This window comes from Centroberyx gerrardi, chromosome 10, assembly GCF_048128805.1.
Source record: "Centroberyx gerrardi isolate f3 chromosome 10, fCenGer3.hap1.cur.20231027, whole genome shotgun sequence".
Lineage (NCBI taxonomy): Eukaryota > Metazoa > Chordata > Actinopteri > Beryciformes > Berycidae > Centroberyx > Centroberyx gerrardi.
Window position 1 is genome coordinate 10874504 of NC_136006.1, and position 25202 is coordinate 10899705.

The window sequence follows — 25202 nt, forward strand, 5'->3', positions numbered from 1 at the left end:
TATGTTTCTCTCAAAGATGCATGCCAGTGAAAAGTCCAAGTTCACTCAGGTCCAAAACTCGTATACATGACTCAGACTACATGTGGATGACCCAGAACTGGATAAATTGGATTCAGCCATGATGGTGACACTAATAAGTTTTAGAGTGAGACTCTGCAATCCTCATATTCCAAAAACCCTCCTTGTTATTGTATTTCTACAACTCATTGGATTGCAAATCAGGTGATAACTACGCAGTTGTATGCTGCTCTCATTACATCCTGAGACTTGGGAAGGGACTTAACTAGGACTTTAAAGGAAAGTCCATCAATTCCTTCTCAGACTTGAGCTTTAGTGACTCACACTAGCATAATGACCTGTAAACCAAGCTACAAGTTGGTGTTCATAGTTTTATTTTAGATGATGCAAATACAACACATTAAAACAGTTAATGGAACAGAAGTTAACTTTCACTTTTCTTTTCAAAACCAAAAGCTATGGTTGACGTGATATGAGCATGCATACACAAACAATCTTTGTATCACATGATTTCCTGGAACATCCTGTTTTTCTTCCAGTATCCATTAACCCAGTGTTTACGCAATCCAATTGTTCTGTGCAATTTGATTAAGTGCTTAACACACTATACAGGTGATAGAACAGTAGGGGAAATCCAGCGCAAAAAAAAAGCCCACTGATTTGAAAAGAATAAGTAAAACTTTGATCACCTTTGCAATTAACTTACACATAACCTACAATATATGAACAAAAGCTCTTAAAAAAAAAATCCCTTCTAGCCCTTTCCTTTTACTTTCTTTTCCCAGCACTTCTCTCTTGCATGATCATTCATTCTATGTTCACATGGATATGTTCAAGGCACTATGGCTCTGACCCTTATACTCATTGGTTGTTTGTAATGTTGCAAACTAGGAACTGAATCTTATTCTATTGTTGCACTCATTGTAAGTTGCTCTAGATAAGAGTGAAACAGCTAAATAACTAAAATGTCAAAATGTGTTCAGTATATGGTTCAAAAACGATTTAAAAATCACCTGATTATTAGCATTGTAAACAACTATTTAATATTTTAAGGCAGTGTAAAATGTAAGGCATCTTATTTCTGGCAGCGCTCTGCATGCTCTATCACTTGAATGTAATCAAATATTCTGGGTAAGCCAGAGAGTCGTGGAAGATGATGAACATGGAGGGATTGGCCGGGTTGTCCACGACGCTGTCGTACTGCTGAATGGAGGCGGAGCTCTTGGCCGGCGGCACGACCATGCCTGACTGTCCCTTGGTGAAATCCCCCGTCAGGACACGACAGAGGTACATGAACTTCTGCCCTTGGGTATCCGGCTTGGAGTAAGTGTCGTGGGAGGAGTAAGCAGCTGTGACAGCGAAGTATGTGCCGTTGCCAAACATAGCAGCTGAAAATTGGATATTAGCAGAGAGTTATTAAATTGATCTGTGGCATCTGAAATGGAGAAAGGCATAAAGATTATCGGTTAGGTATCAGATTATCGGTATCAGATTATATTCTGAAATTCCCATTATACACAACCTGATGTAACCATCCCTTGTGTTATTAAAGGTCCCATATTCTACACTTTCCAGTGTTTAATTTTATGTCTTGAGGTCCATTAAAAGCTGTTTGTGTGGTGTCATGTACCAAAAACTGTACTCTCAATCCATTTTTACATGTTAATTTTCCAGCATCTCTCTGAGCCTTACCAAGAACAGGCTGCTTCTGTCGCTGTGTCTTTAAGGCTCATTAATATTAACGACCCCTCTGTTCTGACTGGCTAACCGTTTCAAGAGTGAAACGTGAGACACCACAGCGCTGGCAGCTACAGGTAGGGAAAACTCTCCGGTCAATAACCAATGACAACCGCTGAACTGCTTTGAAAAAAACACTTTGTTAGCCTATTATTTCTTACAAAAATGATAATGAGCGAACCTTTGTGACGCTACAAAGTTACTGAAGTCCAAACGGCTCGTTTAGAGGCTCGGTTTTCTAATATGGATTGTGTGGATTTAGTTGGCGACCATGCGTTTTAATACTTTCACCATGTTTAGATAGCACATCCAACACCTTTATAATCAAAGAGGCAATCCTGTAATTTAAGGTTTTCACGCAAGATTGAGGAAGTCTCAGATTAACCAATGTCCCAAATTCTCACCATTCTTCCCAGCGTAACTCCTGTTGAAGCCGTGTTGGTTGATGTAGGCTACAGTGCTGTGGCAGGTGCCGTGGAAGAGACGCCTCTCGTTTTTCTGGTGACCGTTTCTCTTCTCCATATCCTGCTTCTTGATCTGAAGGCTCTTCCACAAGGTGGGGTTCTGGATCCTCTCAATCTTAGTGGGAAAAATGTGTTATTTTTGTCATTCTGTTACGGTTTAATGATTGTTATTACTTTAACCTCCCCTCCTGCAACACTTGTGTACAAAATGCACTTTAAATATATTTGTTTTGATTCATTTGTGCCAAAACTTGACTATCTTGGTCTATGAAGTGAATTTGTGATCAATTTAATGATCTCAGCAAATGTTGCTTTGATGATGCTCCCAAGAAACATTTATCAATATAATGTGATAACTAAAACATTACGCATTAACTACGGGGCACGTTACATGTAGACTACCTTAATAACCGTTCGTTTGCATGTGGCCTGGAACAGATTCAGGACTTCAGTGTACTCTGCCGTTCCAGCCTGGATGGTGAGGGCCTGACACGCGGCGTTGCCTGGCATGGTATCCCAGTGCTGAGGCAGGCTTTCAGCCTGTTGAGCTGGAAGCATAATGGACAGGAAAGATTTAGTTTGAACTATTCCTGGGACGTAACAGTATTTGCAAGTAATTATTGGCATTTGTTTTAATCAACTTTGGAGTACCAGATCTGTGAAGTTTACCACATCAAAACAATTTAGATAGGTCCAAGTAAAGTATGCTAAATACGAATAATAATTTGTAAATACAATTTGACCCAAATCTGGTTTGAATGTACTTCTATTCTGGCCTCAAAGTGATATAATTAACTACTGCAACAGACTGCAGGGCTGCGAGAAAAGAAGTGAGAAGATTCTTTCAATAACAGGCTTCCATTGATCAGTGGACATGTAAAATACCATTCAGTTTGTCAATGCGTCTGATCTGTAGAGTAAGTCCCTGTCCATGGATATCTGTGGCAGGTCCACTTGGCATGGCGACCTTGTAGACTTGACCCTGGACATTGACTTCTACATGAAGGTGTTCCTTCTCCAATGCCTGCTCAAGGTGGAAGTTGGACATTGGGTCAAAGCTCTGAAACTGAAGCCCCTGCTGCTGGTACTGCCAGTCCGCCACCGTGCCAGCCAGTTCCACTGTCTTCTTCAAATCCTCCTCATCTCTGGCCCTCCTCAGCATCTTATGGATCTCATTGTTGGCTTCTAGCACGTCCTTGCTGAGTCCCATGATGGTGAGAGATGCTTTGAGCTTCTGACATTCGATTCTTATGCTCACACCCCTGGTCCTCTGGATGTCAACAATGCGCTGGTGGTCCGCAGCGGTGAGGTTGAGGATGGTGTCGTCGGTGATGCAGTCGCTGCTCAGCTCCTTGGATATCAGGTCACTGATCCAATTTTGGGCTAAGTCGACTCCAGCCTGCGAGGCACCGCAAATGTGGAAGCAAGCAGAGGCCACTTCCTGGCTGTCAATGACAAAATCATCCTTCTGTGGCTTGTCAGCAGTTACCCCAGTGAAGAGTGCTGAAAGAATGAGATCCAAATGTCATAAAAAACAGGCATGCCTCTGCCATACTTCATTACCCAAGACACATGGGATAATACTGGTCATGGATTAAGCATGATGAATACCTGATTTTTTTCCCCCTTTACCTACATTTTATTTTGGAGCCGAGGTTTCCCCAGAATCCCGCTTTATCCTTAGCGTCAGTGGCTGCTTTCGTTTGCAAACTGTTGTAGAAGTCCTTCAGCATGGGAGGTTGGAAGATGACTATCCGGATCGTCTTCAGAGTGTTGGGAGTGCTCAACACGTCGACCACTGCATCCAACATGGCATCCGCCACCTGGCCTGCCTGTACATTGCCTTGGCCTGAAATGGCACAGCATAAATTACTGATTTTTGCTACAAGCAAAATAAGTCTGCAGCGGGCCAGAACAACAGTACCTGAATAACAGTAGATGAGTCTGTAAAAAACACTATGAAAAAGTTACAAACATATTCTACCCATGCTCACAGTCTCCCAATCAATGGGCCTCATGCATGAACATTTTCTTTGATTTCCCTTATATGTCTGTTAAATTTGTTCAGTAGAAAGATACTTTAGGCAACTAAAATCTGAAAGATTTCTGTCTGAATCTGAACTGACCCTGAGGAATAGAGAACTTTTTGTGACTCCAAACCTGAATAAAACCCTACATTTGTATTAAGGGTATTTTTGTATCCAAACCCACTGAATCCAATCAGGTTTTAGCATAAACGTCAAGCCCTAGGTCATTACTCAAGGGCATTACATGACATTTGATGAATGCTTTAATCCAAAGTGCCTTACAATACCACAAGTGCACACAAACTTGCTTTCATATAATATACTCCAGGCCCTGCTGTTAAATCTCACCTGTACCAATGGCAGGAAAGGAGACAGATGTGTATGAGTCTTTCACACACATTTGGAGAGCATCCTTCACAGCCTTGTTGATTTTGTTGGGGTCTGACTGTCCGACCAGGTGAAGGATCTTCTTACACTTCAGGTTGCCCGGCTGGGTCATTATCATGCCTGGGTTCGGCTGGGCACCTGAAGGTGAGGACAGTGGATTTAATTTTCATGTTAGAATGCTTTAAAACCATGGGAATCTCAAGTGTATGTGTGTGAAAACAACAATCACTGCCCCATAGATTCTAAAAGATAAAGTATGATGCAAAAACGCAATTTGTAATAAACAAGCAACAAATAATTCAGCAAAACTGTAGTATTCCTGCTGAAGATGAAGGTAATGTCTGTTGTTAAATTCTATTCAGGCCGCACTTCCTGATAATCTTGTATTATTGTGGAATATAAAACTGGGTTAATAATTAACTCTGTATCCAGGTCATAATCAGTAGGATGATGGTTATGCTGTGCTCGTTCATGCTTGCTCAGGACAACCAGTCAATCATTGAGCCAGCATTGTAATCAGCAGAGTACAGGGAGGAGAAATATGGTCTAATTTTGATGTTAACAGGCTTCATTTAGTTTTTCATCTGAGCCACAGCTACAGTTTTGATGCTTTATCTGTTGCTTTAATAATAAAGAGGGAGTGAGTTTTGTGTATAATTTGTTGCTTTACTTTCACTTTCCTTGCTTCACTATCCTTTAATCCTATATTAGGATTTATGGGCTTATCTCTTTATTGTATTCAAGACCAAAAGAGTTAATCAATAAATTGAAAAGGAGCAATATGTTATAAATTTTTACTTCTTAAACTTGTGATGTCAGTGTACAAATAAAAAGGACCATGACATGGAAGACGGACACAACTGAATTTCTAGTTATATATTCTCTGTACACTGAAAAACGTGTCAAGTTAGGTCGCCATTTCATATACCGGTAGTCTCATTATAGTTCTGCTGCCACCTGCCACACAGTAAGACTGGAACAAACAGCATTCCATGACTGGCATTCATCTCTTGGTCTCACAGAGGAATGCAGAAATAAAACTGGTTCTATGTTCCAGTGAAAAAAAAAATTGTATTATGAAACTACATCAGTGGCAAAGGTTCTCTCACTCCTCTATTATACAGTATATGATCATTCTAGGGACACAGGAATATAGTGATAGATAATGTTAAGTCTGTTATGGATGCTGTGGCTTTGACTTTTTGGATTCCGTATTACTGGTTGCTTATGTTGGCAATCTAGGAATTTAAGCTTATTCTATCAATTTTACTTATTCCCTCAGGATCAGAGCCTCAGCTAAACGCTTAAATGTAGGTGTGATAGGTTTTTACCAAGGGTTTGGCATTCCGTTTGCACAGCCTGACCAGCTGCATTCAGAATGGCCTTGGATACTCCTGGAGGAGAGAAAGACAGAATAAATAAAGAAATAACAGCTGCATATATTCTGTTTTAAAACCTTTGTTTAGCCAAGGTAGTTTAGCTGAACACATTTGCTCTTTTGCAGCAGTACCCTGCATTATACTCATACAGTAACATGAGCTCAAGCCAGAGAGCTGCCCATCCCAACCAGTTTGGGCCATTAAGAATCGCTGCTGGAAATAGCTCCATCAAAGCAGTTTGGGGGTAAGGGCCTTGCTCAAGAGCACATAGTTGTTATGAGAGAGGACTCATTCACCTCCCTCACCAACATATTCAAAACTGGTCGGGAAATTCAAATCAGCCACCTTTCAATTGCATGCACATTCCTCTGATCTGGGCTACCGCTGCAGTCGTTGTTTTTATGATTACGATGATGTAGAAAGTAGCTTAAGTCTGCTTTACATGTGAAATAGGTTGCCTTGATGTTACCTTTAATTAAAAATATTATCCACTACACAAAAAAAGTAACTGGGAGCGAATTGAGTCAAAGTTGAGCTGATGTGTGATTTACCTGCGTTAAGAGAGAAATCATTGTTGGAGGAGTTGACAATGACATCAGTCGTCTCCTTGGTTATGTCCCCTGTGACCACCTGCACAGCCACGTTTCCCATTTTGGTTTCATGCATTCCTGAGGTTGAGGTGACTTTAGAAAAGGGACCTTGCAGCGGGAAACAAATATCAAGTATAAACAGTAAGCATACACTGAGCAAAAACACTTTTTGTAAAAAACACACAAGGCACTCAAACATAAAAAAAGAAAAAAACATTTGAAGGGTTTCATTCCAAACTTATATAGTCATTTTTGTTACTCAATCAGTGCAAATTTCTAAAACACAGGTCATTACATTTGCAACGATGTTGCTAATTTGTGAATAAATCTCTTATGGTCATTATTAGTATCATTAATATCCCTTGGTGCATTTTACTTTCCTGTCAGTCATCATTTTTTAAAAGCAGGTTAAGATCAAACCAAATGTTTCCTACCTGTAGTCTGTGTTGTAGTTGTTGGCACTGGACCACCTGAGGTAGTAGAAAACCTTTTCTTAAACTCATCAGTGAAAGCCTGGGGACAGAATGAAAGAGAAACCTGTCACCAAAAACTCACGGATATCACACCAACACAGCACATAGAAAATCAAACAGTTTTATTTATTGTGCCTCTGTTTGTTCATGATTATTATGTAGTAGAGTCTAGGTCTGATTAAGTGCTAGGAGGTGCCCACTTGATAACGCAAATGATATATCCATTCTCATCAAAGCAGCTTTCCACTAACATCTAAGCCAGTTTTCTTCATACACATTTACCCTAGTTTAATAACACAAGGGATACTGCTTAATGAGTATTATTCTATTTGTATGAATATGAAAGGAGTGTCTTTTTCATGCAAGCATCTACATGTGTTGATGTCACTAAAAAACATAGTAATGATAGTTTGTGGAAGTGTTTCACTCGCAAGTAGAAGATTCATTTCAAGTTCCCTAGGTTCCTGATGAAGTAAGTCATGTCTTTTACCTTTTATTATTTAGGTTTTGCATATTGTTTGTTGGACTTCTTCATTCTAAGTGGGTTTAATCCTTTGTTGAGGATGTAACATTACTGTAGCAGGCGTTGCTAAGTGTATGTTAGCAGTACCACCAGTTAAGTTGTAGCAGTGAGCTATTATTGGTTGGTATTACTGATTTTCCATTGTTAAATTTTCATTTGCCAAGACGCTCACAGCTGGCAAGCATGAAACTAATGCAAAGCTAGTTAGTTTTCACTTTCACTTCTTTACCTGGATGGTCTGTGCATCACTTGGGTGAAGGACGACAACTACTGTCTTCAGGTGCTTAGGTTGTCTCTTACTGCTGAACTTCAAGATTTTATCCAACATTGAAGAGGCTGCAAGGTCTTTGGGGAAGCCCAGGTTCCCTGTGCCAATGGCGGGGAAGGTTATGGAGGTCAGCCCACTGTCCTCAGCCTGGCCCAAGCAATTCTTAAAAATGCCATTCAGTATCTGGAAGACATGTATTTTCTTTAATATCTAGTTACAAAATATTGATCGTTTATACTAATGTTGCAAGTATTTAGCAGTCCTTGCAACCAAGATATAAAAACAAGTAGATGTTTGCGATGCTATAAATCGTATTACTGTAGAACATACAACAAAGCATGTACTCTCCATTCTATGTTTCTGTGTTATTTTTTTTGACTTCTATAATGACCCCGCTACCTCAACTGACTATGGTTGAATGGAACTTGTCTTGAGAGTTACATTATCAAACGTCAATCCAATTATCTTCTGCAAGATGTGCAATAAAGGAAAAGTAAAATCATTGGTATTTGCCATCAAATGATGAATTATAACTATAAATAAAAAATATGCAGTTTGTTCATTATAGTAAATGGTTGTTCTGTCTGTAACCAAAATGTGCTGCTGCTGTCTCTTACAGGTCTCCCTTCTAAAAAGATCCCTGATGTAAAACAGGACTAACCTGGATTAAAATCAAATCAGATCAAATCAGATCAGATCAAAGGACTGAGTAAATACATAAATATCCCTCACAGTTTAACACTTTACCTTCTGAGCTGTGCCTTGTCCATTGTCCCAATGAGGTGCAACTGCATGAAAGACTTTTTTGCTCTTCAGCTTGCAGGCATCAGTAACGATGACATCGCCAAGATTTCCGTTAGTTTGTTTTTCCTTCACCAACTCCTGAAGTTTGGGTCCGGCCACACCAAAGATGGCATTTGAAACTGCTCCTCTTGTCAGCACAAGATCTTCAGCCACAGTATTCACGATCACCTCAGTCTAAGAATGTGTTAACAGAATGTTTTCAGTTGCAAGTAATATATTTTACATAGTTTTTTCACATCATCGAATAGTCTTAAAAGTCCTATAAGACTACACTTATGACTACACTCAAAAGCCAGAGGATAGGGTCAATAGTTGATGATATACAATCTAATCTCTCTGTAGGAATATTACATTTTTAAACTAGCTGATTGCGGGCTCTTATCGTTAGATAATAGAAAATACGAATTACCGCGGCATCCTGGATATTCCCTTTCATCAGAGTGATGCTCAAGCCCTCTTTGGTCAGCACTTGATCCGAGCTGCTCGGATTCTGAACATGTCGCACTTGCGGAGTCTGGCTGAGTCTGGTAGGCTGATTCTGTTGAGAATGACTGACGCCGTGGGTTCCAAACTCCTTTTTGACAGCTGCCTCCATAGCAGTAATAGTACTGTCGTCATTGCTCACCAAATGGATCCTCTTCAAGGTGTTGTCGCCATATTTGTCATCACAATGTCCCTTCACTGCTTCGACGATGGTGTCTGCACACAAGCTGAGAGGAAACCCCAAGTTTCTGCTGATGGCAGGCAGAGCCACAGAGAGGCAGCTATGCGTTTCGGCAAGCTCTAAGCTTCCTTTAACAGCTCTTCTCAACTGCCCCACGGCCTTCTGGGGGTTAGCTTGATCAAAACTGGGCCCCACCGCATGGATGATTTTTTTGCAGCAAAGCCGTCCCCCTGCACCAGTCATGACACAGTCTCCAGGCCTGAGCTGTCCCTTCGAGTTAATTAGTTTGTCACATTCATCCTGCAACTGAGGGCCAGCAGCATTCAGAAGGGCTCCTGCAAGACCTCCGTTATGTTTCAAGTCCTGATTAGAAGCGTTGACAACTACACTCACTGGGTAACTGCACATATCAGCCTTGCAAACAGCTATTTCTACTCCATCAGGTGTCTCAAGCTGGTACATGGGTTTTGGTACTCGTCCAAGGGCCAAGTCGTCCTGCCCACCACCAGTCTCATCGACCAACTGGACCAAGCAACCAGTGTCATTCATGACTGAGGAAACATACATTGCTTCTTTTTCCTGGAAGAACTTCTTTGCTCCAGGCTTGGAGACTTTTAAATCATTAGAGAATACTGAAGAGATCAAGTCTTCAAACAAGGTTTTGCAGTCTGTGACATCGACTCTAGAACCACTTAAGTAGATGGCCTCTTTCCTGAAAGAAACCTCAACTTTGTCTTTCACTTGGTCCCACCAAGCATTTCTGTTATGTTTCTCAATATATTTGACAATGATGTCGGGCTTGACCACAACAGTTTCTTCAACTTGAGCATTCTGCTGTAAGAAGTCATCAAGTTCATTTCTAACTGTTCTAACGCTATCCTTGTAGCCTGACACCACTACTTGCTGACTTGTCTGAAAATCAGGGGTCTGAATCAGAATTTTCCTGAATGAATCATTGTTGGCATCCTCCAACCGAGCGACCAGGTCCTGCCACTCTGACTTGTTCAGGACATCACTATCTTCAACAGCAATGTATTGAGAGATCAACAGTGTGCTCAGTTGATCCTCAGCTTCATTCAGAGCTCTGTCTGAAACAGCAAGGAGCTGCACTCTCTTCCCACTTATCTCAAGTGCTGCATCTATTTTCTTAGATGTGAGGAGAGAGCTTGTCAGATCTTCTTGATCTTCATCCATCAAAAACTCAAGCACAGAGTTATCTATTTCTAAAATCCGTCGTTTTAGTGCCGTGACTCCATTAAATACCCTTTTGCTTGCACCCAAAACCTCATTGTTTAAGCCAGTTAATGACAAATCCTGGCTCTCCTTTTTGTATGCTATTTTTAGCTCTGGGTATTCATTTAACAGCTTGTCCTGAAGACCATCTTGACATAGGATGTAGAAAACGGATGGTGACAAATCGATCGTGTCTGTTATGCACAATTTCTCCCGCTGTACCCTTTTGGCGATCCTGTTAAAGATTTCATTAACAGTCTGCTTCAGTCTGTTTACATCATCCTCAAAGCCAACCACTGACAAGACGCCATTGGCTTTATCTGCGACTACAGCCACAGCCTCATTCAACAGCGCCTCTCTGATCTTCTCTTCAGACTCTTCCCATGCCACCGACTCAGGCTGAAGCTGCAGGGATTTGAATTTTGACACGGCTTGTGCAAAGGCCATCTTTACTGTCTGCGTCCACTGTTGGATGTCCTTGGCTTTGACACTCTTTTGCTGCAGTAGGGCAGGTAAGGGGCTTAAGCACACAGTAGACTGTTGGAGGTCTACCTTGCAGAAGTGTTTCGCCAGATCGCTATGAATGATCGCTGCAGCTTCATGCTTGGCGTTAAGGTATCTCCATATAGCATCATCAATGCTCTCAGAGAAGGCAGCAGGGAGTTTGAGTGTGGGTCTGTCTTTGCCATAGAGGGCCGTTCCCAAAGATTCGTAAAAAGGAAAAACTCTGATCGGTTTCTGTTCGATGGCAAGCTTCTTCTTGATGATTCTGTCAACAGCTAGTCGGGAAAGCAAATACATCTTTTTAATATCTTAAATATTACATAGGATTATTGTCTAGAATTCATATGAAAGTGTTAATTGTTCCTTGTTCATTCAAATGGTGAATATATTTTGAAATGAAAATCTCCATATTTATCATACTATCATATATTGATAAAAAATAAAAGCATAACTGAAGTACCATTATGGTCTTTAAAGGTGATGATGGCAGACTGTTCCTCTTCATTACGCATAACATCTTCCACATCCTCGCCTTCATTCTCAAAATATAGGTAGAGGTGATCTTTGCTAACATCTGGTATGTCTTCAGCTATAACTTTGGCTGTGACTTCAAGAGGTTGGACTGATAATTTCTTACTCTTGAACATCCGGTTGCTCGGGCAGCTTGTCAGGAAATTGGTGTTCTCTGTCAGGCAGGAATAGAAATTAAGCAGTCAGACATTATAACTTCCACACACTGTACAGCCCGTTGTGCTTTCATTATTCATTTTTTTGAGGAAGACATACTGTTTATTAAGTACTTTTTACTCATTACAAATAATCATTCATCACTTTTCACTGTGATTTCAATTTTTTTGGCTTTGGTATACTTTTGAGTTTAACATACCTTAACTGGGCGCTGGGCGATAATTCAATATTATCATTTATCACCGTTCAGTAGAATAATATTGTGATGATATGACGATATTCTGATATAGTGATACACAATTCTGTTGTCAAATTGATAACAAGCATTTTATTTAAAACTGATTCAAAGTACTATTTGAAAATTTTAGTTTTGTTTGACATCACACTTAACATTACAAGCAGTTCAATGCGATGAACATTAATTTAACGTGATTTTGCACACATAATCCATACTGTGATATATATCGATATCAGAAAAATCCTTATGATTATCGTGGTATTGATTTCAACCATACTGCCCAGCTATTGCCCACCTACTATGAGTATTTGAGTTGATAATGCCTTGATGATTATAGTGCATGCACACACACACAGGCACACTAAATGACTACCTTTTCCACTCTGGAAAGTCACCACAGCAGAGGAGATGTCAGGCAGGACCTCCAAACTGAACTTTTTGGAGGTAGTTGGAGAGTCTGGATCCTTTAAAATGTTCTCCACCAGCATGTCCAGAAACTCGCGGTTCATGCTCTGTGGAATATTGCCTAAAACAGCCGAGGTGGAGCATGGCTCGTCGTCTGCCATCTCATCATCTCTGCTTTCCGTCTCCGTCTGAACTACAGCTGCGGGCGTGCCTCCGTCTCCACCTGTTCCTTTGTTGTTTGCAGCATCGTCAGCTGGTAATGAGACATGGTGCTAATTAAGTGACTCAACACAAATTTCTTCATGAAGTGAGCTAACCCGACAAGTTGATAAATAACAATTAACACAAAAAAGATATTCTGTATGAATGGATCTCACTATGTGGATAGTTTAATACCATGCTTAAACTTTTCAACACATTACTACTGACCAACCACTTGCTTTTTGGGGACTATCTCTTTGCTTGGTGCCAAATCAGCATCTGCCTTCCGTTTAGCTGGTGGCTTGTGATGGGTGTCCCTTTGGTCATTACTGCCTGATGAACTGTACGGCTGATCATTATCTACTACTAAAAACACACAGATGATAGAAATCAATCCAAAATACATACACTACCAGTCAAAAGTTTGGACACAAACATTTTTCTTTATATTTTACTATTTTTCACATTTTAGAATAATAGTAAATACATAACTATGAAATAACACAAATGGAACTATGCAGTGACCAAAAAAATCAAAACTATCTTTTATTTTAGACTATTTAAAGTAGCCACCCTTTGCCTTGATGGAAAGGCAAAGGGCGCCTTCACCATTTATATTTGACTACAAAACCAATTTCAAACATTTAAGCATAAGCCTTTATATCAAAATGGCTTTAAGATAATGAAAAACATAGTACATTCAGTCAGGTGTGTGCAAACTTTTGACTGGTAGTGTATGTTTATTTGTTACACTGTAACTCTCTCAGCAGAAGGCCCCGAAATTAACACTTTGTTTCCAGAGCCTCAAGAGAGGAGAATTTCTTTTAACTTTCATCAAACAGAAAGTCACGTTTAAAGTACCCTAACCTTGTGTCTGGGGCGCAATAGGGGAGGATTTTATTATTGTGGTAGGCACGACGTGGTCTTAGTCAAATAGTGGACAAATAACAAAACCTAACTGCCTTGAAAAGAATTACTGTAATGTGCAAAAATTCTGTTGTTTGGGTTCTTCAATTCTATCTGCTCCTTGAATTCTATCTGGTTTTCAATCCCTTCATACTTTCAGTCCAATCTGAGTTTTTGAAGGATGGACCACTAAGCTTAGACGATCACAGCAAAGTGTTTGGACAGTCACAGGACTGATCTTGGTCTACTCCATCCTATACTGAACTGTATCTAGGTAAATGTGAAAATAATTTCCATGCAAAAACAAGCTCTCTGCCAAGAATGCATGCATGCACACAATCAATGGATAATTATTAGTAGACTATACCAACAGCAAATAAAAATAAATATTGGCTTTATCATCTTATAAATATTCTATAGAAAAGGCATACAGTTCATATCAGTTCATATGTATATTAATAGTTTATATCAGTATAGGAAGGACGGGGCAAGATGGGAAAATGCGGAGAACAAATTTCACGGCGCCATTAAAATGCATGTGTGTGTGTGCCAGCCACCGTATGCATGTGTTGTAGATGGTTGCATGTGACCAATAAAGACAGGGTTTGTCCGTCCTGTTTCTTCTTCTTACACTGTATATAGCCTATATATAATATTATTATAATATGTATACTGTATATATTGTTTGTTTGCACTGTTGCACTGTAAGCCTTGTTCTAATTTTAATGGTCATCCTATTTTTATTGCTCCCTGTGTTCCTTTTACCATTTGTATTCTGGTCTGCCTCCTTTTTATTTTATTTATCATTTATTTAACCAGGGTAGCCACATTGAGATTAGCATCTCTTTTTCAAATGGGCCCTGGACAAGAAAGGCGGCATACAGAGAGTTTCATATAACACAATACAACATTACATTAAAACAATCAAGAAGAAAAACACAATGGTAAAAAAATAAAAAATAAAAAATAAATGAACACATAAGAAAATAAAGACGCAATAATAAACCTCAATACATCAGTTAAAAGCATGAGCACTCCATGGTAAGCAGGTCTCCAATTTGTTCTTTAAATTGATCAGTTCCAATAAGAGAGTTTAACTTAAGATCTTTTTGTAATTGATTCCAAGAAAATGGAGCAGCATAGCTGAAGGCATGTTTTCCAAATTCAGTTGTTATATTGGGAACATGATATGAAATATAGTTTTGTGATCTCAAATTGTAATGTCCACCTCTTGCTTGGGTGAGAGTGCTTATGTAAGGTTGCAGCTGCCCCAGAATGGCTTTATACACAAACAGATACCAGCGTTATTTCCTTCTTATAGCCAGGGAAGGCTGGCCTGACAATTATTATTATTCATGTACATTAGTAATATATATTAATATATATATATATATATATATATATATATATATATATATATATATATATATATATATATATATAATATATATATATATATATATATATATATATATATATATATATACATATATATTATATATTATTATTAATATACAACTCACAATGATGTGTAAGGGGAGTGCTGTTTGTAACAAACTACAATACAGTACATTTAATTGATGATTTTTTACCTATGTATTTGCACTGAAGTACCTTTTAGCTTGTGCTGTAGTAGCAGTAGTACTGTACCTGAATTTTGTATGCACTATATATTTTATGAATATTTTTTGTCACTTTGTGACTTCTTGTCTGAGAAGTGCTATATAAATAAAGTTTCTTTTTAATGTGTTTAGTGGTGATGTTGTAATTCAATATGTAAAAGAAACAGATTTTTATTATCATTTGATTAGGTTTGTAGCTAGCGCAAATATGCCTCATCATCACATACAGGCTAAGAACATTACAGATAACTCTGATGACATGACAAGCTGTGTGTGTGTGTGTTTAGAGACAGTCAGAAGTCAGAAAAACATGGCATTGCACATAAATGTAGGATTAGAGGCAATATTCAAATTTTAGCATTTCATACAAACAAAAGGCATAACTACTGAACACAGGACTTTTTATCAATACTTACAGGTCTTGTTGAGGTTTTCAGATGGAGGTTCCTACATAGAATGAGAAAACTTAATTTAACATGGAGTAGTGAAGCCTTACATAAAGCCCTAAATGTTAATTGGTTTTCAAGGGGCTCATAATAGAGAATAAAACAAGCAGTAACCAAACTTGTCACATGGCTATAAATCTCTTATGCAGTTAGACTTTGCAATGAAGTGAAATATTTCATTGCATACAGTATGTCACACTCCTAGTTTGGGCCTCTCATGCGATGCGATGTGATGACACTATCCACTCCTCATTTTTCCATCTCAGAATTTTACACATTTGCCATTTTGACAAAGCTTTACATAAACAGCAGGGATTATGAATACTGAATCTCTCTTATCCTTACAGCTAAGAGAACTAAGAGAACAAGAGAAAAGTCTGTATTAGACAAGGCCTCAAGGTTTATCACCACTCACATGACTAGTAAAACGTCCCTAATCTCAAAATGTTTAGAGCAAGGGTTCCCAAGGGGGTTTCCAGGGTCTCCAGCAAAATGAGGAATAGTTTCTTTTTCACTGTTATCTCATTTGAACAGGACAGTGAGAGACTAATATAGAAAGGACTGCTGCAATGAGAGGTTTCACTCTCCCTCCCTGTTATTTCCCCACATACAGCAGTAAAAGTTAAGTCCAGTTCTGTAGCAAATTACACCAAACAACAAAAACCTTCAGATGAGGTCCCGCAGACAAAATCTTATCAAACTGGGGACAGCAGCCTAAATTACTTGGGATGCTTTGACGTGATAATGATGGGAAACCTCTGATCACAGTTGCCAATATGCTGTGCTGTGTATCACTGATATTTGACCGGCTTATTGTATGGACATTTTGTTTTATACGCACTTACCTGCTTTGGTGATTTCTCATCATTAGGTAAGCGAACCGTCATCTTCAACACCCCTTTATCCAAATTGATCTCATGCCCTTCTTTCCCCAAAACTCTTTGCCGGTCTGTTAGAAAGACAAGTCAACCATTTTCGGCACATTAAGTCAAATAGTTCTTAAATAGCAAATACGAGGAAGTAAAAGTTGTCATCTGTCGGGCCAGACTCACCCTCCTCTGTTCGGAAGCGCAGCACCGCCGTCCCGCTGCGATCCTCATACTCAACTCGACAGTCGCCGCCGTTTGATTTCTTACTTTGAAAATATTTCACCAACTTGTTTTTCAGTTTGGGGATATTGTTTTCAGCGAGCTCGACGAGCAAGGCATGGGGATATGCGTCGTCCATCGCTGCTCGCCCGAGTCGCCTCGCCTCGCCGCGTGAGACGAATCCGTCAGTGTTAGTTTCACTTTTGTTTCTGGTGAAATGACGCTGTAACTTTCACCAAGCCAGTTTGATTTCCTGTCAGAGAGAAGCGAGGTAGTAAGGCAAACCCGTGTAGCGTTAACGCAGGCTGTTCGGTGACTGTTGAAGGCCGGGCAAAGTTACTAAAAGGTTTACTATTTAAAAAGCTGAAAACTTGGCAAATCTCCTTGGGGGGCGTATAGCTACTCCATCTTTCTCCTTTCACTTTCGGGCTTACCAAGGTGCTTTCCAGACGGTTGGTGGGTGAGTACAAAACTACAGTCTCGTTGTTTTTGTGCAAAATCACTTTATATTTCTTCAAAATGTATGGTATGCCTCGCTGAAGATCGGTGTTGAAATATAATACACGATTGACATTGTGTTCTTAATGTAGGCAAAGTACTTGAATCGCGCTAACGCTGCACAACCACCATGTTTCCTTGTCACTTCATCATGCGTCAGCACCCGCTGTTGTAGAAACCAAGTGCAAATACAGAGAGAAAAGTTAACTGCGTGACCTGTTTTTATTCTAAGTTATCTATAATTTCGCCAAGCTATGGGAATGGACAACCAAAATTAAAATTAAGCTTCACAACAGTGAAACAAATGCATTTGGGCCTAACTCCCCTGCTTGTTAGTGAATAAGGCTTTTTGAGGCTTCTGGACACTAGTTAGTGAGATTACCTGGCTCGTTGGATGTTGTCTACGTCTCCCTCTGCTGGACTAAATGGAGAATAGCACTCATTTGGTACATTTTGTGGACACTAATGCAGCCAGATCAGTAATTATGAACATGAACAACTCTCTCCCAAATGAAGAAACCGCAAAAACACAAGGGGATACTGCAAGATATTCACAGTGGCTTTTCAGATCGCCACAAGTTTTTTTTTTTTTTTCCCCATTTCAAACTAGGCCAGTGAAATTCCTCCTAGTGTCTCACTGCCCCCACATGGCCAAGACTGGGAGTGTCTGTCATAAAGAATGAATTGGGAAAGCAGGTAAAGGTGACCGTGGGGGGTAAAGGAGCATCATCTGATCGTCAGACCTGAAAACACTGCCGTAGAATAAAATGAATTTGTGTATAAAATCTTAAACACAGTGTGTGGGTCCAGGAAACCATTCTCTAGTTAATTGCCTGTTGGTTCCAGGTGCTCCTGCTGAAATCCCAGGTTCAGGTCTCAGTTCTCTGGTTTCTATTGTTTTGGAGAGAGATGCTTATGATCACAGTTATTCAGCTGTCATAGATCGTAAGAAAAACATGAATTGTTAAATCAGAGGTATTTCCTTTGATAAATGAATACTGTCTACTGCTGCCACAATAACCTCACTTAAAGTTGGGATTTCTAATCCGACACATAGCTACCAATTTAGTTTATTTCGGTTGTTATTAGATATAGAACTTAATTTCTTTAAGAGACAAACGGTATCATCACTCACTATGTTTTCATGTACATAAAAATCTAATTATTGCCCTTATTTTGATTATAAGAATCATTCAGTTAAGCCACTGACATGCTTAGTAGAAAAGTGTTTTGTTGATATTACAATTTTCAAAAAATCTTGCCTCTCCTGCAATTATTGATTGAACACATTGTGGGGTGCCTCCTTATTGCACCTATACCTATACTACTATTGGCACCAAGAGATGTCAATCATTTCCCTCCTCATTATTACATATTGAGATCAAAGTTGTAGTGTGCATTTAAACATAGTTGCTGATCATTCATTTGTATGCGTTGTCTTAATCCACTTTGAAACATATCAGGCGACGGCATGATGTTTGAAGCTTCATCTGTTACAAAGTAGATAAAGAGCTTTCATTTGTTACAAAGCAGATAAGTGTAATAAAGTCAAAGTATGTCAGGGTCAAGCACCCAATGTAACATCCCGACAGTGTTTCCTCTGCATTCGTTTAACAGCGTTACACCGCTACAGCAAGAAAATTACCACCGCTGCCTGAAAAACTGTTGGATAACATTAAAAAATACATCAGTAATCATAATCATAAGCATCAAATATGACATCCCAACATTGGAGTCACTGTGTAGGCTTGCATATTGATGATGCATTTACTGACACACAAACCCTCTCCCTAGATCGATATTGGGTTGTCTGTGGGAGTCATGGCCAGCAAATTAGATGTTCCTCTTCATGGGGCCTCATTTAACATTGTGAGACAGTGTGGACCTGCTCTGAAAGATGTCCTTCAAAGCAAATTTGGGTGTTCGGTCGAAATCCATGGTGTGGATTTTGACAGAGATCCAAGCTCAGGACAGTGGAGTAGGCCAACTGTTGTCCCAGAATTGAGGTTTTCTGCTCACCTGCGGAACGGCGTGAAGGTGTCTGTGTGGAAGGCTGATCTCACCAATTTCACAGTGGATGCTGTTGTTAATGCCGCTAATGATCAGCTTGAGCATTACGGCGGCCTTGCGCAGGCACTGTCCGATGCTGGTGGCCCAGAGATCCAGAGAGAAAGTAGACAATACATCAAGAGGTGTGGTGCCTTGAAAACAGGAGAAGCAGTTGTCACAAAACCTGGGAAGCTACCATGCAAGATGATAATTCATGCTGTGGGCCCAAGAGTACCAAGAAATCCAACTGCGGCCATTGTTGCCCAGGCTGAACCACAGCTGGCAGAAGCAGTGCGGAGCATCCTTGCCATAGTTGAGAAACACGGTCTGCAGTCTGTCGCCATTCCTGCTTTGAGCTCCGGACTGTTCAACTTCCCCCTCCCGCGATGTGCGGAGATCATAGTGACAACCCTGAAAAAATACTATGACCAGAAAAAACCAGGACATCTTCCCAGCGAGATCCTCCTGGTGAACCATGATGAGCCTTCTGTCTCGGAAATGGAGAGAGCCTGCCGTAAGACACTAGCAAACACACACATGTCATACAGCCAGGCAGCAGGGAGCCAAGGGAAAGGTGCTGCCAAAACCCCAGAAACCGCTGTCCAGATTGGGAAAGTCAGTCTGATACTGAAGAAGGGTAGAATTGAAGAACAGCAGGTAAGAATATTTAATGTTTATTCATTATTTGTTAATTGCTTATTTACTTACTTGTTAACTGTCCCTGCCTGCCCCTGCATGCTGACCTCTGGTGAAATGCGGACTTGAATGTGTATCTCAGAGGGATATAAAAATTCCTAATTATCCTGTGTGTAATATGGTGCCTGACTTCTCCAAATTCATGTAAAAATCCCAGTGGCCATATGTTTATTCTTAAAGGCTGTTTGCCCTTCATCCCCTGCCTGCTGTACAAAACCAATCCAGTTGGTGATGTTATCACCCAAGCCTCACTAAAATCCAGGAAAAATCTTATCAAGTAGATGGCGCTTCTCACAAACTGTATTTTTGCTTTTTCATAAACCATCTGTGTTTTTGTCTCCTTTCAGACGGATGTCATCGTGAACACCACATCACAAAACTTAAATTTGTCAGCTGGTGATATCTCCAAAGCTTTACTCGAGAGAGCTGGCTACAAAATGCAAAATGAAATGGATCAATATAAAAAATCTTATCTCACTGGTCAAACGAACATGCCTCATATCATTCCCTCAAAACCATATGATCTAAAGTGTAAACAGGTGTATCACACTGTATGTCCTCAAGAAGGGGACAAAGCAGCGCAAAAGGTACAGTATGAGTTAAGTATTCCTTCAATGTTGAGGGGCATTTAAAAAAAACAAAAAAGAATCTTTTGAAAGATTATGCAGATAGCTGTAACTGTAAAGTAAAAAACTGAAAGACATTTGTCACATCTCAATAATTTTCACTGGATTTTACTGTTAAAGTTAATATGTTTGAATTTGTCTTGTTAGTGATGTCACCCAGAGAACACTTATACCATGTAGTGCTAAATACAGCTTACCGTAAAGATGAAAATGAAAAAAAAATTGCATTATATACTTGTTTAATGTGATAATGTACCATAATTAGAGTTTTTCATAAATTCAAATCAAAACAAAACATTACAACCAAATATCAAATGAACTATCTATCTATCTATCTATCTATCTATCTATCTATCTATCTATCAATATATCTGTTCATTCATTAATTTCAGAGTCTTTCCACCATAATATACAACTGCTTAACGAGGGCAGCCGCAGCTCGCCACGGGTCAATCGCCTTTCCAGCCATCGGCACTGGCAACCTTAACTTCAGTAAAAGAGACGCTGCCAAGATCATGACACATGCAGCATCTCACTTCGCCCAGACAGCCTCAGACAGGATGGACATCCACTTTGTCATCTATCCTCCTGACAAAGACACATTCAAGGTCATGTCGCAAAAATGCCACGAGTCATGTTACCGAACTCATGTTGCTGTACTGTCAATATCGGCCTGCAGTCAGAGGCAGAGACAGAAGTGCCTCTACAGGAGTAATAATAGAAATAATAATCAACTTTATGTGTATAGCAGTACAAATTGTTTTATATAAAATTAAACAACACTAAATAAGAGGTAATAAGCTAAACAATAAAAAATCCCATAAAAGTAAGATTAGAGGAATAAAACACAAATACAATCAGAATCTGTAAAATATGTGTTTTAATGAGTGATTTAAGCAATGCCTTCATTATATATCAACTGATAATGGCATTTATTCATTGTGAATTGTCTCATACAAAAAAAATAATATTAATGACCCTCTCTTTCTAGGCTTTTGAGGATGAAATGAGATTTCTCCAGGGTACGGCATCTCATCCTGGCCCCTCACATGGTAACAACATAATATTGGAATTAACATTTAATATACATAGCAGTAATACCCGAGAAGGCGTTCTTTACTGTGATGGTGATGGAGTGCCTCGCACCATTGGAAGTACTGAAGTACCCACAGTCACAGTAAAGAACATCCTTAAAGGCATTATGGCTTTTATACAATGGTTACCAATGCATGTGTACGACTGAAAAGTTGGTTTGACCAATCCTGTTGCTTGGCTGAGACTACTGAAACAAATTTTGATAATTATCCTAAATTGCAATAATGATTGTGTTTTTTTTATGTCTTCTCTATCAGGATTTGAGCAGAATGACGAGTTTCGTGGCAGCAGGACTCCCAGTCCACAGATCAGTCTGAGCGGCCCTTCTGAAGAAACGACACGCGAGGCTGAACGATGGCTCACCGACCTTCTCTTCAAATCATCTGGCAGCGTCATTGTCCCCAACAACTTCATCCAGTACTTTGGCGAGCAGGAATTTCAGCAGCTGTCCCGTCAAACTAAAAGGGGTGTTGTCATTGAGGAGTTTTTTCAGAAAGGTTGTGCAGGCATAATGGTGAAAGGGGAATCAGTTGAAGATGTGGCAGTTGTCGGGGTGCGGGTGGAGGCCATGCTCTGCAACGTCCAGAAGGAGTTTGTCAGAGAGGAAGAGAAGAACATGACCATGTCAGCTAGGAGTGTGTCCTATGAAAGGAAGCCAGTTGACCGCTACAGTTCTGACTTCTCAGAAGAATCTATCTTCAGGAGTCAAAAGCTGCAAGTAATCCGGGTAGGTGTAAGTGCAACAAAAAAACATTTTAGGCCCAAGTCTTAACTGCAAGATATGACTGTATGATGTTATAACTAAGCCACTCACCCTCTGATACACAAATAGAGCTTTTATTCCAAAAGTAGATACCCACATTTGAAAAAAGTGTCGCCTGCTAAAACAAAATGATATATAGACAAATAAAACCATATAATGGTGCCCTTTAAAGATGGTAGATAATTTTTAAGTCCTTGTTTGTGAGAACTATAACACTTTTACAGACTGGATATAAAAGGATAGACTTTAGGTACTCATTGTTTTTCCAAAATGGATATATAGTATTTTAGAGAATAACTCACTTCATATGGTTTCAAATATTAAAACTAATTGAGGAACACTCAACTGAACAGTTTCAAGGTGGACGCATTACTTCCAAGATAAGATAGAGGAAGTGTAGCTTGTACTTTTATTTAAAATATATCAAATTGCTATTTTCCCAGGTCTGATATCACACCACTGTTTGACCCTTGTTTTTCATTGTTTTTGCATCTATGATGTGTTATAGGTGGACGAAGTGGAGAACCGAGCTCTGAAGGAGCTCTTTGAGCTCAAGAGAAAACAGCTACGCTCAACCGTTCGTCCTCTGAAACTGTATCAACGCATACCTGCACAGTTCTGCGACATGGTCAGCCATGTTGGATTCCAGAGGGAGTACGCACCACCTGATGGTATGTTAATGAATGCCGCTAAAAGTAGTATTTGATTATGTAACGTTCTTACATAAAGTTTTGACAAATGTAATTTTCCGAGGGTCGTTTTGTCTTTTGTCAGGTAGTAATGAAATTTTAGGAACTTGATTAATTCCTGGGTGGAAATTGGGAGCATAATAAGATATGGCACAGTAAAGCAAACAAAAAAGATAATCGTATAAAAGATGTAAAGAAACAGTACAGCTATTTTTCTTGTGCATTTTCCTCTACACAGACCCAAAGTATGGAGAGGGCATCTATTTCACTGGCAGCGTGAAAAAGGCCATGGAGGTGTGGAAGGACCTGGCGGAGGAGGAGTATCTGTACTTTGTGGAGGCCGAGGTGCTGACAGGGAGCTCTGTCCCCGGTAACCCAGACCTTATTGTGCCACCTGCTGTGGGCGACGACCCAGTCGTTCTGTACGACATTGTCAGTGGAGGATCTGATATCTCTGTCATATTCAGTGGTTACCAAGCTCTGCCCAAGTACATTATCATCTGCAAAAAAATAAAATAACAGAAAATAACAGTATAATTTAGACGTATATCCTTCGAAAACACAAAGAAGTATATTTCAAATGTTTGGAATTAATGATTCTATTATGATCTTCAAAGAAAAGCTTTTTTAGCTGTGCAACCATAACGGGGACCAAAATCAGAATCAGATGTGGACCCCAAACTTAAATTACCCCCCAGCATAAAATTGCAGAGGAAACGGCGGTAAAGAAATTAAGTGAGTTGATGCAACTTGTGTTTTTTTGATAGTAAAACACTGTTTTTTTTTTCAATTTTGTTATCATGAAGTTGGAAATAGCCTTATTGAATCTGGTGAAACACTCTCATTACTTATTACTGATTTTTTTTGTTTGTTTTTATTATTATTTACTTTTTGGCTGATCGTATATTTTAGATGGTGGCAGGAATATTGGAAGAGAAAGCATTGTTATTTGTATAATGATACAACTTGAAAGATAGTTTAACATTTGCTAATGGCAATAACCTTGTATTTTATATAAGTAGATGCACATCTGCGTGATTTGCTTTAGTGGCACCACATGATACATCACCATGTTAGGTGAAAACCTTGCATCTCCAAAATGTAAACTTTTAAAGAATTAAGAAAAACAGCCTTGTTTTTAGGTTGACACAAATGCATTTTTGAGTTTATCCATGGGGTTTTGAAAGTGTTTATAAGCCCAAGAGGTCCGAGAGTTTTCTCAACCAATAGTAGACCATGTAATTATTCAAATAAAGTGAAAAAAACAAAAATCACCTAAGTTGGAGTTGCGGGGTTTTCACATGACAACAGCAGTATGTAAGTTCTCTCCACAAGTGCCCTCAGATAACAGCAATAAATGTAACCAATTTTTGTATACTGGAACTATAAAACTGACTTGTTTAGAGAAAGACCACATGATATAATGTAATCCTTAATACAACAGATACAAGGCTTTAGCAAAAGGGTGGGGCATACTGCATAACCACTGTAATACAAATGCGTTATTGTAACCTCATTGTGAACTGTTTCTGATACACTGACGATGATTGTCAAACTTTGATTGTGTAACAAAATGGAGACTGTGACTACAGTGGGATGGAGCATGTAAAGGCAGAAATCAAAATTAAAATGTGGTTATAGTTTGAACAATCGTAGTGTTTTCCTCTCTGTTTGAAGAATGTAGAAGAACCGATTTACCATGGAAGAATAGTTTAATGGAATGGTTCACTCCATAGAAGTGCAGCAACAATCTGCTAACTGCACCATCATCATGACGTCAACTAGAGCTGTGACAATATCACTTTTACTCTGCAACACCAGATCGAGCATACAGATAAATGGTGTGATACAACACCAAATAATACTGAAAACTGCTCACTAACATTTAAGTAGTTACAGCACACGCTACAGTCATACACAGACCATGAGTTTCTTCCAAATATTTTCAATACTATGATACTTGAGTACCACAGGCATCATAACAGTTTAGCGTCGCTGTCTTATTGACGTGATGATTCAAATCTCATGACCCTTCCCTGCTGAACCTCAATAACAAAACCTGCTCAAGTATAGAGATTTAATAAAATTAAACACAATATACATTTTACAAACATGTAATAAC

The 25202-nt window shown here is 39.4% G+C and overlaps 2 protein-coding genes across 3 annotated transcripts; one reads left to right on the plus strand and one right to left on the minus strand.

Moving 5' to 3' along the window:
- Positions 1–375: 375 nt before the first annotated feature.
- Positions 376–16916, minus strand: parp14rs1 (poly(ADP-ribose) polymerase family member 14-related sequence 1). Its single transcript, XM_078285952.1, has 17 exons — positions 16629–16916; positions 16422–16525; positions 15547–15577; positions 12370–12654; positions 11532–11756; positions 9080–11346; positions 8614–8844; positions 7828–8049; positions 7037–7115; positions 6564–6710; positions 5965–6027; positions 4595–4771; positions 3856–4068; positions 3105–3722; positions 2622–2767; positions 2160–2334; positions 376–1406 (listed from the first exon to the last, which is right to left on the minus strand). The coding sequence occupies exons 1-17, from the start codon at positions 16801–16803 to the stop codon at positions 1123–1125; spliced, it is 5442 nt and encodes a 1813-aa protein (XP_078142078.1). The 5' UTR covers positions 16804–16916; the 3' UTR covers positions 376–1122.
- A 55-nt stretch (positions 16917–16971) lies between these two features.
- On the plus strand, positions 16972–24730 carry parp9 (poly(ADP-ribose) polymerase family member 9). 2 transcript variants are annotated; one of them, XM_078285956.1, is made up of 8 exons: positions 16972–17124; positions 18957–19868; positions 20255–20494; positions 20926–21141; positions 21525–21585; positions 21886–22355; positions 22900–23062; positions 23319–24730. In XM_078285956.1, the coding sequence occupies exons 2-8, from the start codon at positions 18984–18986 to the stop codon at positions 23597–23599; spliced, it is 2316 nt and encodes a 771-aa protein (XP_078142082.1). In that variant the 5' UTR covers positions 16972–17124; positions 18957–18983; the 3' UTR covers positions 23600–24730. The 2 variants fall into 2 exon arrangements, with proteins under 2 accessions (XP_078142082.1, XP_071753936.2); XM_071897835.2 differs by having other exon boundaries at positions 21525–21555.
- The last annotated feature ends 472 nt before the right edge of the window (positions 24731–25202 follow it).